This window comes from Thermobia domestica, chromosome 18, assembly GCF_964235325.1.
Source record: "Thermobia domestica chromosome 18, izTheDome1.hap1.1, whole genome shotgun sequence".
NCBI classification, from domain to species: Eukaryota; Metazoa; Arthropoda; class Insecta; order Zygentoma; family Lepismatidae; genus Thermobia; species Thermobia domestica.
In genome coordinates, this window is record NC_137471.1 from 143107753 (window position 1) to 143125823 (window position 18071).

The 18071-nt window shown below is 36.5% G+C and overlaps 1 protein-coding gene across 2 annotated transcripts in view; it reads left to right on the forward strand.

Annotated features, from left to right (window-relative positions):
- The first annotated feature begins 1150 nt into the window (after nt 1-1150).
- LOC145674978 (uncharacterized) overlaps nt 1151-18071 on the forward strand; it is a 61483-nt gene continuing 44562 nt past the window's right edge. Inside the window, exons 1-2 of one of the 2 annotated variants that reach the window (XM_081745299.1) lie at nt 1151-1720; nt 16096-16654. In XM_081745299.1, the coding sequence (XP_081601425.1) occupies nt 16215-16654 (440 nt within the window). In that variant the 5' untranslated portion in view covers nt 1151-1720; nt 16096-16214. Of the gene's footprint in view, nt 1721-2651; nt 4006-16095; nt 16655-18071 lie in introns of those variants that run through there. The other variant, XM_081745301.1, reaches the window with a different exon arrangement.

Genomic DNA, 18071 nt, shown 5'->3' on the forward strand with positions numbered 1-18071 from the left:
AGTGGGACTTGTATACACCTACACTACACTTACATTTTCTGTTACATTTACACGTAGATACATCCCCTTCTTTTTTATACGCTTTCCTTTTTCATTTTACACTTCCCACTTACAGGGCCGGATTTCCCAATAGGCCCGGGCCTATGGGCGCAAGCTCCCAGGGGGCGCACGGCCGAGAAAAAAAATTAAAAATATCTATAATAGAAATAAAAATAAATAGCCATAACTTAACTTTTTTTTGAATTGATTAAAAAATCAGGCAAATAGAGCATTCTGATTTTAAAGTTCATTGGAAGAAATAATTGTTGGCAAAATTCACCAATCTTTTGTTAATACATTAACGGTATTTTGTTAAGCCCAGAACCAAGTAAATTCCTCAAAAAACTTGCAATGATAAAATTGCATCGTGGAGTGGTGTTTAAGCAATTAACATATAGGCCTGATATAATTTTTTAATAAAGGTTTTTAGGAAAGTTACTTTAACCAGACTAGAGGGCGGGAAAAATTATTGGGCCTAGGGGCGCCAAAATGCTAAATCCGGCCCTGCCCACTTACCTTAATTTTTTGCCCTATTCATCTTAGCTTTTCGCCCTATTTCCCTGTCTGAACTTCTTTTCCGATTTTGACCTTTTCTGACTTTGGCTATTTTCCTGACATGTGTCCTTTTCTCCCGATTGTGTCCTGTATTATATTCTATTTTGTTTTTGAATCATAAATCCTATATTTGAGGTACACATTTGACAATTTAGCATTTGTAGCACATATGACTAGTAAGCTGGTGCACCTACCTATTTGACTGATAATAGTCATACGACAATTCAAGACTAGTGATGGGCAGTGGGAATATTCCCGGTGGGAAGGAATTTAAAAATGGGAATATTCCCGGGTTTTTTCCCTGGCCCGGGAAGGAATTTATTTCCATTTCTTTACTTTACTCTCCAAATTATAAGAACGATATGACCAATTACTTTATTTTCATTTATTATCATTTACTTTTACGTTTTAAGTAATTTGGAGGTTTAAAAATATAATTAGTTGACTACCTTATATAACTAGTTTTTTTTTAATTTTCATTTCCATTAGCACTAGAAAGTAGCAAAATAGTAATTTACAATTGAAGAGGAACCAGTTTGTAAAACAATTTAGAAATTCTGTAGAGATAGTGGTGAAGTACTATCAATACACCCCGGACCACCGTTAGTAGTAAACTTTGTCTGTCTGCTATCTCTGACTTGCAGTTTCTGAATAGGTACTCAGGCTTTTCTTACATGTGTATTAACGCACGAAATTCCGAGAAATGGGTAGGAAGAAAGGTCGTGTGTGGCAATATTACATGCAAAATTCTAAAGATAACTCAGTATCTTGCAAATATTGTGGACATAAATATGTATGGGCAAATGCTGATAAAATGGTGAGACATATCTCAAAATGTTTAAGATGCCCATCGAAAATGAGGAAAGCTGTTTCGTGTGGAGATTCTGGAGAAATAAATACTGGTACTATTAAAGGAGCAGGAACGAGTAGTACTTGCCTGAGTACGGAAATTATAGGAATAGAGGAAAGTGATATTTTCCCTGAAAGTCCTTTAACAGGTGAACGTCATTCACTTTCCATTAGACCTTCATCTTCCTTATCATTGCCAGCAGAGGAGAAGAGAGAAAAGGCTTCCAAAATACGTTCTCTAGAATCCTTTATCGACGCTATGGATTCAAACGAAAACGTAAGTATCTTCTCTCAAGCAACGTTATCTTCTGTAGGCGATAGGCGCATGGGCCTATATCATATCCTCACTCTCGGTCAGGATTCCTGAGTTCTGAGATGATTGTGTGTTATGAGCTGAAAATATTCAAGACAGGGGAATAGATAAATTATCCACGCAATGATTTAGATAACGGGTTAAGTTCAGAGTCGCCCCTCGAGCTACGGCATAATTTACTTACCTTGTAGATGAGTTTTCAACACTAGAATGGCGTCCCTTTTGTTGATTTCCATAGCAGTGAAGCTAATTCTTAAGGCTGTATCTATGTTCACGGATGACTCTGCGTCTGTAAATAAGTTTTGCTAAACATTATTCGTTCTATCTGAATTAACGCTTGTACCTGTAAATATAAATAAAAAGTGACCCCGTATTCCTAATCTGCACCCATTTCCGGTTTTAGCTGTGATCGTCATACAGCAGGAACTGAGAATCACTTTTCTACAATCGATTAAGCATCCCAATAACGTATTTCATTCCTATCCTCAACTTTTTAATAAAACCCAAAATAGTAGAAATTTACATTTTCCTGGCATTCGTGAACATAGAACGAAAAGGAAAAATATAAAAGAAAACTATTTTCTGCAATCAGTTACCCGTTTCATGAATAGTCGAACCAATAAAACGTGAGTTAATTATCTCAGTTTTCGGGATTTCATAAATAAGTCATATTCCATCGTAGTTGGTAGTAAACAGTTTCTCAGAAGTATTTTGACAAGGAATACTTCATAAATTATTTGCCATGATTTTTTTAGGTTAAATTTTGCTGTTTTGTTGAATCGTGGTACGATAAACGATATTGTAAAAAAAAAAAAAAGTAGTATGAAAAGTATATTCACGATATATTCCGCTCGTTCTCTTACAAAATGACTTAACCGCATTTCTTCCTTTGTAGGAAAATCTGAACAAGATGCTGGCTAAAGCGATATATATTAGTGGAGCACCGCTCTCCATAGTTGAACATCCATTTTGGATCGATTTCTTCAAGAAAATGTGACCATCGTATAAACTACCAACAAGGAGAGCATTGGCTAACACTTACCTTGATGGTGAATATGAAGACATGCAGTCACAATTAAATCTGCAACTTCAAGAAGCAAGAAACTTAAATCTGCAGTTGGATGGATGGAGCAATGTGCGAAACGAAGGTATTGTTAATTTTATTGTCACGAAACCCGAACCTGTTTTTGTGGACTTTGTGAACACTGAAGACCATACGCAGACATCTGAGTTCTTAAAAGAAAAAATAATATCGGTTCTTCAAAAGTATGAACCCTCAAAATTTTTTGTAATAATTGCTGATAATGCTTCAAATATGCAGAAAGCACTGAAATTGGTACAAACAAGTTACCCACATATTGTTCCGCTAGGATGCTTTTCTCACACCTTGCATTTACTCTGTAGTGATGTTCTGAAATCTCATACTGCAGCGCAACTAATGGAAAATGTAACAAAAATTGTAAAGAAAATACGTTATGTGCATCTTCTTAACGCAACATTAGTTAAGATAAACAAAGACAAAAAGTGTAATGTTTCTCTGAAACTACCAAGTAAAAGTCGTTGAGGCAGTTGTCTTTCATGTCTTGAAAGCATGATTACTTGCAAATGCAGCCTACAAACGTTGGCTGTTGAAGAACAAGCAACCAAAGTCTTACCTAAGGAAATGAGAGCAATGTTACTCGATGATACATCATTTTGGAGTAAGATCGAAAGTTTAATTACAATTTTGAAACCTATTGTGACCTGGATCTTTAAATTAGAATCGAATGATTCATGTATACATTCTGTCTACACTGGATTCTACGAGATTGAAAGCAAGATCTCCGAGGCACTTTCGTCAGCGTTGTCGACCAGCGAGCAGTCTGAAGTGCTTAAGAAAACGAGACTGAGAAAGGAACATGCTTTGAAGCCAATACATCTCGCAGCTTCACTCCTGGATCCGTCATCACAAGGACACAATTTATCTCCAGGAGAAACGATCGATGGCATGGAATTTATTCATTATGTTGCTTCAAACATGCAATTAGATACAATTTCAGTCATGGAGGATGTCGCACGTTTCAGATCAAAACAAGGATTGTTTAATAAAATGTTTTTGTGGACAACAGCTGAAACAATAAGTCCGCTGTTATGGTGGGAAGGGTTATACGGTACTTCAGAATTATCAAAAGTGGCTGTGCGCATTCTTTCCGCTCCTTGCACGTCTGCAGCAACAGAAAGAACTTTCAGCACGTTTGCCTGGATTCACTCTAAGAAAAGAAACCTTTAACCACTGAAAGAGCAGCAAAATTACTTACTTGGCATATAACTGGAAACTGCTTAATAAGTCAGACACGTCCAAAAAGGAACATGTAGAGAAATCACGTGAAGAGGTGGAAATGATTCAAAGTACATCTACGAAAAATAATGAAGAATCTATCGAATTGGGCACCAGTGAAAGTGATCTAGACTCAGATATCCCATACGAAGAATCAGATTTTGACCTGCACTTATCGCTCTCTGAGGAAGAATCAGATATTGAATAAAGCAATCTATATAGTTGCAAATATTTATACTTTTAAACTGTAATGTTTACATATCAAAATAATGATTCCTTTTCAGGATCTTTCATTAGTACCGATGTTTCCGGACCTGTGTTCATTAGAATTTGTGTGCTTCTTTTTGCGTGTATATTCATGTACAGTGAAACCTGTCAACTTGGCCACCTCTCTAAGTTGGCCACCTGCTTATCTTGGCCTAGTTCGTCTTGAACCTGCATTTCCCCATAAGACATTCGTTACTTACTACTCTATAAGTTGGCCACCTGTCTATCTTGGAAGTTGGCCACACTGAAGCAATGTTTACCCTATGATGATAATGATCAATTTACCTGCGTATCTTGGCCACGAAAAATACAGTTTTGTTATTTTTCTTAACTCTTTCGAATTCCCATATGAGAGGCAGATGTTCTGTATTTGTGACTGGACACAAAGAAGCATAGATTCGTACGATTTGTTCTTGGAGGTCAATGGCCAGAACACTACCCTCATAAAAAGGTGGTGAAGGAAGATGTGAATAAGAAAAGGCACGTACAGGAATTCAGGAAATGGTTGTACGTATTTGTTTACCCTGTCTGTTTTGGTAAAACCATTAGCTATATTGTCTCCTTTCATCAGTGGGAAGCTTTAGTAATTCCGGAAAATTCTCAAGGTTAAAGCTCAATTGTCATTTATTGGCACCTGACTGCATGTCAAAAGGGAGCGGAGGGTTTGAGATATGAATTCCCTCAAGATTTTCTCAAAACATTTTGCTCCGAGGTAAACACTTCTAGCTCATTAACAAGAGATATTTAACTACAATATTAGAATGTGCATATCTGCCAAAAAGAATAAAGCAAATATGTCTAGAATGAACCACCATTCAGTAACAACTGAAAAGAAGTCAATTAAATTGCATATGAATTTCTCAATTTATAACTTAGCTTTTCTTGTTTTCAATCTGAAAAACTCAGTGTGCTATAATATCAATTTCAATAAACTGCGTACATACACTTCTATTTCATGGTTGTTTGTGTTATTGTGTTTTCAATCCGAATAATCCAATGTACCAGATTAGTTTTCAGGAAGAGAAAGGTACGCATATATATTAAACATACTATCAAGAGCGCCGATCCTGGGGGGACGGAGGGGCCTGGGCCCCCCTAAGCTCATGTGGCCCCTATTTTATTTATGAGTATACAATATTTGGTATAATTTGAGTGCAATTTGTCTTAAAATCTTCATATATATACCTTCTGCATCTGAATGCTCCCCCCCCCCAAATTTACAGAGAAATCGGCGCTCTTGCATACTATAGTAATATTTTCTAGTACTGTATATTTTTATGATTACTCTATATACATTATTTATAAGTAGCTGTCGTGCCACTGCTTATTAAAATTTTACAATCAAGTAATACTAGAAATCCTATTCTAAAAATACACAAATCACACTTATTTTCTTTAAGTTGGCCACCTGTCTACGTTGGCCACTTTTCGATGGAACCAATGGTGGCCAACATAGACAGGTTTCACTGTACCAAGCGTTGTTGGCGAATATTTGTAACAGCGTGTATATTATTCAAAATGGCTCATCTTCTTAAATTAGAGATTTAATAACACAGTAAGAACACACTAAGAAAGTATAGTGTACCTCAATTCAACATTTTGTATGCATGTCAAACATACACTGACAACCTTACGAATTTTTCGACACACTACGTTTGCATTCTAGCAGTTACCCAGCTAATTTGTTTATGACATTTAAAAATTTAATACCTTTATAGTATCAGTAGCAGAGTCAAGTTTTTACAGAATCCACTTACAAATAAATTTAAACTGTTTAGCTGTGTAAAAGTATGATTTTATATCAAATGTTGTCCATACCAAATGTTTTTCCAATGTGTTTACTTGCATGAAGCATATTGTAAATATATTTACATTTATGCGTACTTTCTAAATATAATCAAATAACAAATACCGTTCAAAGCATACATTTTAGAGAACCCTCTGGAGACAACAGTAATAAATATACTGTGATTATACAACGAATTACCTTTGAAATCCTAATATATTAATAGAATGCAATTTTCTTTGTAATTGTACATAAATTCCCGGGAAAATTTCCATTTTGGGAATCTTCCCGGGAATATTCCCAGGGAATATTCCCAAAAAATATCTTCCCGGGAATTTACCCATCACTATTCAAGACAAGACACCTTATTACGAGAAAGTGGTAACATTACATGTTGGTAACCAAAAATGGACCAAGTAACCCCTTCCCACTAAATATAGACCAAAGAATACACACAATACAAGGATACTATGGAATCTCCGTGCATGCAGAAATTAAATTTGGAAATAAATCTGGTCTATGTGTAGCAGAAGGGGTCAAGCTCTTTTCTTTAAAAAAATGTTACAAATTTTGTAATTTCTGGTCACATTCGGTTAGGTTAGAGTAGGTTCGGTTATTTTATGTTATATAAATGTAGCGGTCCCGCATAATTTACCAAAAAAAAATGAAAGAATTTTGCCTATTTCTACTAATATTAAGTTTAGATTAGTTCAGGTTAGGTTAGGTAAGATTTGGTTGAGATATGTTACGTCTAAGTACTTGCAGCATTCATTTCTCATGTAAATTTTGTGTTTTTTACGTGCTTCTGGACTGCTTCTACTAAACATACTCCATAAATCTTCGTACACTCGCATACCCAAGGTCGCGGACGCGCCCCTCTTTTCAGCTCGGGCTATCTTGCTGCGCTTCTGCCCTCACTTGATAAGATATCATTCGTGCTTTTTAGTAGCCATCTAGCACAATTTGGTTAATGTGTTTTGCACAATAGTGTTTGTCTTGTATTTGCACATACGCCTTCTATGTTAGTTGATGAAATGGAGATTCCATATCCTGGTATTCTGTTGTTCCTTGGTTCTTATTTAGTGAAAGGGGAGGGACTAACTTGATGCATTATTGTTTGTCAACGTGTAACGTTAAGCTATTTTATAACAAGGTAACGATAGTGCATACACCACAATGATATGGGATCTCTACAGAAGCTACAACAGCCACACCAACGTTCTAAAATATTAATCGATTCTGCATATTCGCACAAACGATAATAGAGGAAACACGACGGAGAGGTACTGTTAAGAACGCTGGTTCTTTTTCCTAGCCTGATGTTTAGTTTACGTAGGTCAGTCTTTTCGTAGATTCGAAAAAGAAATATAGATTTTCTCGATTTTCTGTTAAGGGTATTATTTAGTTTTTTTTACCAACTAACTTGGTAGTGACTCTAGAACACTCAGTAGTGATTACGGTTCGTTATTTGCAATTTTGATTAGTATAAATACCGTATGAACGTATGGCATAAAAACTACAATGCATAAAACGCGGACCAACTTGTTTTAGGTCCCGTATAAAAGCACGAATGCTATCTAATCGAATTAGAGCTAAAGCGCAGCATGGAACTCGAGGGGAGCATCCATGGGGAGCACGCCCGTCAGCGATGGTGAGTATACCCTTAAATGTAATTTTTTTCAAGGGCGAACTATAGTTCAAGGTGCCGGCCCTGGAACCCGTCAATGGACTTGGGTGAGATACTGAATGCTACCCTTCTGTTAGTATTAGGTTTGTTTAGATTGGAAAGATTTGGTCCCCGTTATCTAAACAGAAACATTTTCTTATATGAAAATAATTAGATATCAAAACCTAGAAATTAAGAAATCAAACTATGTATCATACATCGCTGGGAAGGTTTATGTTTCCTCTTATTTTCCGTATGAAGAGTATATCAATACTAGAAACTTCATTACGTATAGTATAAAGTTGACAAAAAATGGAAGATCAACGAGACAAATGGAAAAAGGGAGCACGTGTACTTTATTGTACGTACTATATTTACGTGCAATATACGTAAAGAAGAAATCAAATTTTTCTTTACAGAGTGCGAATTTTTTGTCAGATATGTTTTCCTGAGATCTCCCTACTAATTACATATCTGAAAGTATCCTACATTTTGTACAATCAGTTGCGTTGAAATAAATTTTAGAAAGTGAATAAGGATAGTTTGCTCATAGTAGTTTTGTTGTATAGTATGCAAAAATTGACCTAATCGTTTGAAATATGTAAAAACTCTGCATCAAAAAGGTTATAGGCACTTTCATTAACTTTCTCTTTCAAACTAGGAGTTTGACATCACCACAGATGCTTTTCCTCATATCTACTGTAAGATAATATGCACATCGCTATCGAATAAGAACCCCAACAAAACAGTAAGTAGCACTCGTGCAGTGTGCAGTATCTAAATTACGATTACTGAAATCCATGGTTGATAATTCTGTGGAGGTATGGAGGAAAACATAAACTATATTTTAATTTGAAATATTTCTGTACACGTATTTGCACTCTGCAAATGTTCGATCACTCCGAATAATGTGATTAGCTCTCACAGTTTTAATATGCCATTGCAGTAATTGACTCTAAGGCGAGGAATTTAAAAAAAAAATCCCTGAGAGCGACAGAAATACTGCGAAGGCGATTTCTCTACTCTACAGGAGTCCTATCGGAAAAGTCTCTCGGGGGAATTTCGTAGGTGCAGAAGGAAACATTCACTGTAAACACTCACGTAATACGTTTGTTCCTTTGTTAATTTAAGGTAGATTTGTGCTAAACTATAACAACATAACTGGTTATGTGCCCGATTACATCCTATATGAGCTCTCTAGATACATTGAAGTTAGCGTATGCGCCTGCTGTGCGAAAGATCGGTTTATTTCTGGTAGGAACAAAAGTTGTTATTACCCAGCATATAACCAGTAGGTGGAAGTTTCATACAATATTGGTACTATAGTCCGCGTCTCCCGAATTGGCGTGTCGCATCAGCCAATAAGCACTCAGTGCGCTGTTACTAAATCTTCAGTAATGAATCTAATCATCAATAAATATCCACAAATAAGAACTAAATCATTTACGGATGATTATATTCCTCCCTCAGTGCAAGTTTAGTAACAGCACTGTGAGATTACTTACGCCACGCGGCAATTCGTGTGATGCGGACTATGAAATGGACGCTAAATATTAATAGAACCGAGAAATAGCATAAGTTACTTGAAATCAAAAAGAAAAATTCAATGACTGTTGAATACTGGAAAACCGAAAGTACCGGAAAATGCAATGCCAGCAAATTAAGGTGGATCACTACCCGGAAGTCAGTGTAAGCATTAGTTCATTGCCTTAACCAACTCGTAAAGAAATGGCACATATTATAAATATTGCACTATAAAATAGAGTTACGCGTCAGCTACAACATAAGATACTATTTCCTGTGATTATGTATTCTGTTATCTAAAAAAATAACATATAAGAGGAAAACTGGTGAGTTTTAAGATGAGTACGCAAGATGGCGCTTGCTGTTAGATTTTGCTACTTCTGTGCTCAATTTTATGAAATTTTTACTTACAAGCATAAATTATTTTATAAGTAGTTATCTCGTTACGGAATATCGATATTATATGACCATTTTTCGTGTTATGTTTTACATTTTACCCAAATATAATTCTATGTTTACGGAAATAGTTTTAGCGGCTAAATCTCATGCTTGCGTAGGAAGCCATAATGCTTCGTTGCCAAACTTGCATGTCTACTGTTGCAGTCACAGTAGTAGAGTAATTCCTTGTTAGCGTTTCAAGTCCAGAGGCGGAACCTGTGAAATGTGACAAAACTATTATAAATAATAAAAGTGGAAAATGCGGAAACGGAAGGAATCATATACAAAAAAGAAGAATCCAACTCAAAGAAAAAAATCGAAGAACCAAGGAAAGCGAAGAGAAAGGGAGAATAATTTGAAGAAACAGCTAAGCGATTTTCAATTTTTAACTGTTTGTTTCTACGTAAATATTATGCACACGTGTAATACAAAGGCAGTTTATTTTGACGATCATTTTGAACGTTAAGTATGTAATGTGTGTTCTTTCTGTTTTCTTCTTTCCTTTTCTTTCTTTATTTATTTTTGCTGTAACTTATTTTGCTTAGGTAAAATATTATATATTCTTGAAAATAATTTATATATGTTTTTTGAGCTTTCATATATATACGAATAGTTGCCTGAACTCATTAGTGGAAAATACTAATTAATTTCACTTACTAGGGAAGATCGTGGGGTGTTACTCTGTCTTCATACTGACACTATGTTTAGTTGACTCCTTTTTACATATGAAACAATTAGGCAACCGGCGAAACCCTCGAGCGCAAGCTTGTTCGAATTATGAGCGTTGAAAGTTCAAAATTTAACAGATTTTGAAAAAGGTTTGAAGTAACCACATTTTTTGATATACACGCTTCAGTTTTGGTACTGGGGAGTTTTCTTGGGTGCTCGACAAAATTGTGAGGTCAAAACGTACGTATTTTGCAAGATAAGGGAACTTATTGAGGAAGGAGTGAAGGATAATGTGTCTTACAACTTGCAAATTGCATCCTGTTTGGCATACCGTGTCAATGGGCTAATAAAATGTTTTTTTCCACCAACTGTATTGTCATTCAAATGTCACTTTTCTGTGTGGCCACCTAAACATTAAACAATGACATTTGTCTCCGAAACGCTTTGTCGCGAAATTAACTTGAACGGGACTCCCAACCCAGCCGACCTCTGTACATTGTGGAGAAAATGAAATATTTCAGTTTAACATCCGTTGATTATACCCTTTAGGCTAAGAAGAACGATGATTAAGGCAAGTGAGTGGTGATGGAAGAATTGATGGAATAAGAAGAAGGGAGGAAACAGGAGTACCCCAAGAAAACAAATGGACATGATGGTATTCATTATGGAAGACGGTGTTTCAATATCTCACCCATAGCCATTTTTTAAAATTTTCAACGGATTTTAATGGCGATTATTTGAAAATAGTGGCCAAACTTCAGGCAATATTTTACGGTATTCCGCGAGAAATGTGACCAAAAAACAAAAAATCGGCTTGCGATGATATATGCAAACAGCGGTTTTCTCGAGAATAAAAGTCACCTGGTTAACAACTTTGAGCGCACATTCCCGCTAACATTTTTTTCTTTCTTTAAATTTTTCGGTTAATTGAATATCTTAGAATATTTCCTGGAGTTTGACCAATATTTCCCCACAATCGACATTCCAATTCGCTGAAAACTAAGTACATGGCTGGCGATGATGTATTAGAACACCGTATTCTGCCATGCATAAGCATAGGCCGACAGGGTTCGAAGTACCGCTCAGGAGACGACCCGCTCGGGAGAGTAATACTCCCGGAAGTACATTTTCTTCGCGCGCTACTCTAGCTAGCTGTTTTACGAGTTATCCTGGTCAGTTGTTTTAAGTTGGTCACAAAATCTATATCATTTAGTACAAGGGGAACAAAACGAGCCTTATATCATGGAGTACAAGGGCAACAAAACGAGCCCTGCAGGGCTTCTAACCCGTTCCTACTACTACTACTACTTATCTGCACAAAAGTAAGTAAATCACATTTTTGAGTATTAATTTCGTATTATTTTAATTTAAAAAGTGTTATAAAAATGTAAAAAAAAATGTTAAAAAACTTTCCTCGGGCCGGGTTTGAACTCACGACAAAATAGATTTTCGTTACTAGCATATAGCGCTGGCCCACTCGGCTACGAGGACCGACAACAAGATTAGTCTGAATTCTGTTATTTGAGTGCAACGTGGCAAGACATAGATAACGCCAACCAATCAGAACTGTGTTTTCCGTTCCTACTTCCGGGAGCATTACTCTCCTGAGCTAGTCCTCTCAGGAGTTCCACTGCAGGCCTGTCTGGCGCTGCGCGAGCTGTTTGGATCGCATTTCCGCACGATTAGGGTCTAACTAATAAATAAAATACCGGTGGTATAAACTAATATTCGTATTCACCCTGAATGCCAGCCTTAGTAGATAATTTATTTGATTTAACTTCATTTTAACAATAACATGATTTTAGTTTTCCACATATGATACTATATTTTAGTGTGGACCCCGTGCAAAATTTTTGCTAAACAACTGATCCGGACAAAACAACACATTGGTGACACAGCTTTTTGAGAAAATATTGGTCTCACTCCTAGCTACAGAAGGGGAAGAATCAGGCCTGTAGCCAGCCCAAAAATGTTGGGGAGGGGGGCGATCCAACCATATTATAGTTCATCACCATATTATTATTTATTTGCAAGCCTACCGTGAAAATATAAGGGCGGTAGTAAAAATTTAAGGGGAATCCGGCTCCCTAGACCTCCCATGGATACGGGTCTGGAAAGAACACTACAATATAGATCATCACAAGTTTAAATGTGAATACCACGACGTTCTTCATTGAATTTTGCACGCCTGGCAAAGCGTTTTCAAGACAAATGCTTTGGTTCAATTTGAAGGAGACTACACAGAAAGTGATATTTGAATAACAATACAGTCGAATAGGAGTATCAAATACATTTTATTAGCTTATTGACCCAGTATGCCAAATGGGGGGCAATTTGCAAGGTGTAAGACGCCATTACCCTTCACACCCTTCCAAATAATTGCCCTTATCTTGCAAAATGCGTAAGGTTTTATCTTACTACTGTGTTGGGCATCCAGAAGAACTCCCTGGTGCCAAAACTGAAGCGTCTATCTCAAGAAATGGTTCTTCAAACTTTCTGCAAAATCTGTTCAATTTTGAATTATTAACGCTCATAATTCGAACACGCTTGCAATCGAGGATTTCTACAGTTGCCTAATTGTTTCACGTCTATGCAAAAAGGCGTCGATTGAGCATAATATCGATACGAAGTCAGAGTAATATCCTGCGATCTTCCCTAGTTGGTATTTAAAAAATTCATAAAACCGTAAAGCTTGAATATTTTTTTCCTATAATGAAAAGAAAGTATGTATATCTTCAGTTGGGAAACGCAACCACTCATGTAAAAATGCAAATCCTTTTTCTACTCCGGAGCTGCAGTGGCTCCGTGGTAGAGGATTGACATCTTGTATGTGGGGTCACTGGTTCGATCTCAGGTTTTCCAGGTGGGCTTTATGGTGGGCAACACCATGTGTAGGGGGGGGTTTCTCGAGGTTTCCCGTGTGCTCCTACTTTTCTCATTCTACCATTTCATTAATTCTTATCATCACCGTCTCGTTTAGCCTACATGGCATAACCGAGAGACATGAATGTTTTTTTTTGTTTCTAACGTCCTATCATTGTGTTCCGAAGGAAAGGTGATGATGATGACAATGACTGAAATAGTTGAATGAAAGAAAGGGAGGGACCCGGAAGAAACCCACACATATGGTTTGTCTGTTGTCCACCACAAAGCAAACTTGGCACGAGCTTGGATCCAGCCAAAAATCTCATCAACCAGAAGTGAGTGCTCTATGTCTAGCTCTTATTGATCCAATATTCTGTCCGTAAGTGATACGTGTACCACTTGCGGTTTCAACATATGAATAAGGAGCGCAGATAGAACCTATGCTTGGGACGCTGAATCTATTCCAACAAATAATTGCTAGTTATCACTTACCGTCTTTGCTCTATGTAAATTAAAATTGTGATAAGGGGCAATGCAAAGTGACTGGATGAAGCAGCTACAATCACTGGCATAAGTCACGGTTCAATCTATAACATTCTCCACGCTGTGCTCAGATTTCGGGATGTGTGCGCCAGGATGGTATCATGCCAGCTGATAGACGAAGTGAAGCAGGATGTGTTGATGTGTGACGAGATTTTGCCACTCCGCAAACTTTCAGAGGAGATTCGTTATTTGGAATGAAATATAGGTGCGCTATTACATTCCGGAAGTAAAATATGAAATTTTTAAGTTTTATGTCCCATGATTATGCCGGTTAGGCTAAAGGAAACGGTGATGATGAGAAATAAATGAAATGGTGGAATGAAGAAAGTGGGAGGAAATGAGAGAACCCCGAGAAAACCCACGCAAACTATATTTGTCCACCACAAAGTTCACTTGTCGCGAGCGGGATCGAACCAGGGGCCCCAAGTACCAGAAGTGAACGCTCTACCACTGAGCCACCACGGCCCCATTCCGAAAGTAAGAAAGCGAGCACGCAGGGAAGTTAGTACTTTCTTCTGGGACAAAAAGGGTGTCATTTTGGAGCATTAGAGCCTACGGAACTCATAGTCAATAATAGCTTATATTCCGATCTCCAAAAAGATCGTAAACCTACTATACGAAGTAACACGGAGTTCTGAAACAAATTTCCTCTACAACGTAACAATACTCGGACCCATACTACTGCCTGTGCAATGGCTGCGATCATTGAAAATCTTTGTTTCATCCTCCTTGAGTACCGAATCTCGTCTCAGTGGTTTTCACATATTTGTATCTCTTAAAAGCACTAAAGAGAAAGAAGTTGCAATCTGATGAAGAGGTACAACAAATGGTATATGACTGGTTGCGTAACCAATAATAATAATAATAAAAAAGTTCTTCAGAGGCATTGGGATACTTTGTAAATAATGGGAAACTTATATTGAGCGTAGAGTGGATTGTGTAGAAAAATTAAATTCATGTGTTTCATACTCGCTTAATGTTAAAAGAAAAAGTTTTAAAGGTTTTTGAGATCATAAAACTAGAAAATTGTTGTTTCCGTAAGTATTGGATATGAAAGTGGAGATACAATTTTAACAACCGGTTCCTAGGTGAATGTCACCATTGAGCAAAGCAATATGATCTGTCAACGATAAGGCCATAGGCAGCGGAGGCAAGGGGACAATGGCTTTACCCTGCCTTTTCGAACGGTGTTTGGTTGTTTCGAAACGTTTTTATCCAGAAACACACGTGAAGGCATATTATATTTGGTTACACCCATTAGAATATTTAATATAGGCCTATTTAATGTAGTCCACAAAGTTATGCATATGCTTCAATAATAATTGTTTTGCATTAAGCGTTATGCATATCAATGTATGTCTGGCTTTCGCCTCTTCCCCACCCTTGGAAAAATCCTGCAGATGTTTCTGGATACGAGGTGTTCTTATTTGGAACTGTTATAATCTTCAGGTATGCATGTATAAAATGTGATCGTCTCTAAACACTTTTCTATTCGTAACTCATATGGCAACATCGCATGTGTCGCAATGTGCTCTGCCGTCTAGTGAAAAAGTTTTACCCTAAATGGGACTAGCGATCCAGCTTAAAAGAAGCAACATCGATGACGAAGTAAATTTAACTAGAAATTGCTAGCGCTACATGTATTTTAGTAAAGACGAAAGACTGCAGAGGAAAAGTAAAACTGTCTTTAACAGATATTACAGTACGCCTTGGAAAAGTTATCCATGTTTAATTGGAAAATTTGTATAACATTGTTTTTCATATTTTATTTAAAAAATATAGCTGGTAATGTAGGATAGGAAATGTTAGTGTTGGAGTTTTCTTCCCAAATGCAACACGGATCGTATGTTGAGAATTCGCAAGTTTGCTTAAAACGGAAGACAGGAATGCAAGGATCTTATTTCGATAATAATATACAAGAGAGATAACGTAGGCGTATGATATATTCGTACGCAAAGCAGAAGAAACAATAGATTAGGTTTTATTTTAGAGGATAGAAAATAAAGAAAAGCATTCGGATATTAATCAGTATTTGTATTTTTCAGCTTCGTTCTGTATTTTCGGTATTTTGGTAGATCGATATTTTCGATTGAGCAGTAGCATAATTTCAGATATTTTAAAACGCTTGTATCTGTAGCTTTTATATTCCTAGTTTGGTCCTAAATCACTCTACCTACTAATTAAATTTCACCTGAAGTGGCACTCACTGTTGTATCTTCTAATTATTTTTTTTAAATGAATAATATTTTTCTTATTCCTTTCAGATTTGTTTGTTTCTCTTAAAGATTAACTAATGAAAATTTCAAATCTCCAACGTGAACATTTTTTTGCGTGAGCGAAATGCACTTTCATTATTTCAACTTTGAACCTTCCTTGTAATAAAATGGAAATCAAAACAGAAAACGTTCCTGTTAATATTGAAATGAAAACAGAAAACGAGTCGTTTGAAGAATGTAATTATAAAATATGTACTAGTAACACTAATGATCATAAAGATCCTCTTAAAACACGTTTGGATGGTAGGGAACGAGAAAGTGTAACGGAAGGAGAGAATATTACTTCAGAAAGTAATGAGGATGAAACAATATCAGATTGGAAACTAACCTCGAAAGCAATATGTTTGGTCAAGCGATTATCAACAGCTGATGTACTTGTAAATGCCATACATTTTCACAGTAGCATCAGACCAACATCATCCAGTTTCACGCACAACACAGAAGAATCAAGCAGTCACGTGTCTGTCACTATTGGACATAAGAACAATTACGAAAAGAATGTTCAACAAAACGATCGAGAAGCAGGAGGAAATGCTCAGGCCCTCAGGTACGTTTAAATGTGTTTATTTCTTCCACGTTATATTTAGTATGAATGTTACTTTCCAATACTTAATTATTCCGTTAAGTATTTTTTTTCTTTACGTTAAACGGGAATCGTAAACATTTGAATACAGAAAGAAACACAACGTAATATTACCTTTATAAAAGATGACATAGTTCGGTAATGAAACACATATTCTAATTTAACGGTAAATTGCATAAAACCTCTTTCTTACACCAAGCTTTGAGTGTTAGAATGCATACTTTCACGCTTCTGAGTAATATCAAGTGCAATTCTTCTTTTAAACAAGTGCTCGTAAGTAAAACGATCACCAAGTAATATTTTAAACAAGGTATAAACTGCTGTAAAATCTGAAGACTACTGGGAATCTTCTGAAATACGGTACTAAGTGCAATAGGAAGATGTATGTTTATTGTGTGGCAGAGTATTTATAGCGTGCTTTCTATTATAGGTAACATTATCTCACTAGGTTATCTAACTTTTCCCTCTCACTCGAATTATTTTCACGATTCAAAGCTTATATATGTGTATTGATTTATTTATCGGTTGTAAAACGGTAGCATTATTTTATATACAGAACGCCATCATAAATATGAATGGCAAGTTGGGACACAAAAAGAAATTATCGAGTTTTTCTTGACAACTTTGATGTATATCGTATCGGTAAAGAACTCCTACTAAAACAACCAGAAATTCAGCTTTTGTAAATGTTTTATGTAGATATATGGCTTAATTAACTTCAGTGGCAAAGATTCATGTCGCGGAACTTTCTAGTGGCGGGCTTCGTAATATGACCTTGTACCGCAGCCAAAGCTTATAGAGACGTAAAATGGCCCTTCTTCCTACTTTTGTGTGACATTTGCTGGCTTAAAAACATTTCCTCTTAAGGAACACTTTCGTCTGTTTCTTGAAACCTGATCATGTTACAGAGGCCACAGTACCTCACTGGTAGAATGATTATCTCCTTCACGGAGGACCCTGGTTCAATACTGAATCCCGACAAGTGGATTTTGCGGTGCACGATCAGTTTGCTTGGAGTTTTCCTGTACCTCCCGCTTTTCTCATTCCACCATTGTTATGCATCTCATTCTCTCTCTTAGTCTGAGTGCATAAACATGGGAGGTTAAAATAAAATATGTAAATGCTACAAATAAATATTGACAAGCAGTCTGCTGAAGAAAAGAGGATCTAAGAAGATTAATATTTAATTGGATTCGATAGGAGAAAAAATGGAAGTTGTGAATCATTATTGAACTATTCCGATACTTTGCTTCCATTTTACCGAACGTATTCTTTCCTATGAGATTTCATTCTACTTAAGTCAAGACAGCAATGCATTGTATATAACAAAATATCATTATGTTATAACCTTAGGGAGTTCTGATTCGTGTTAAATGGTAAC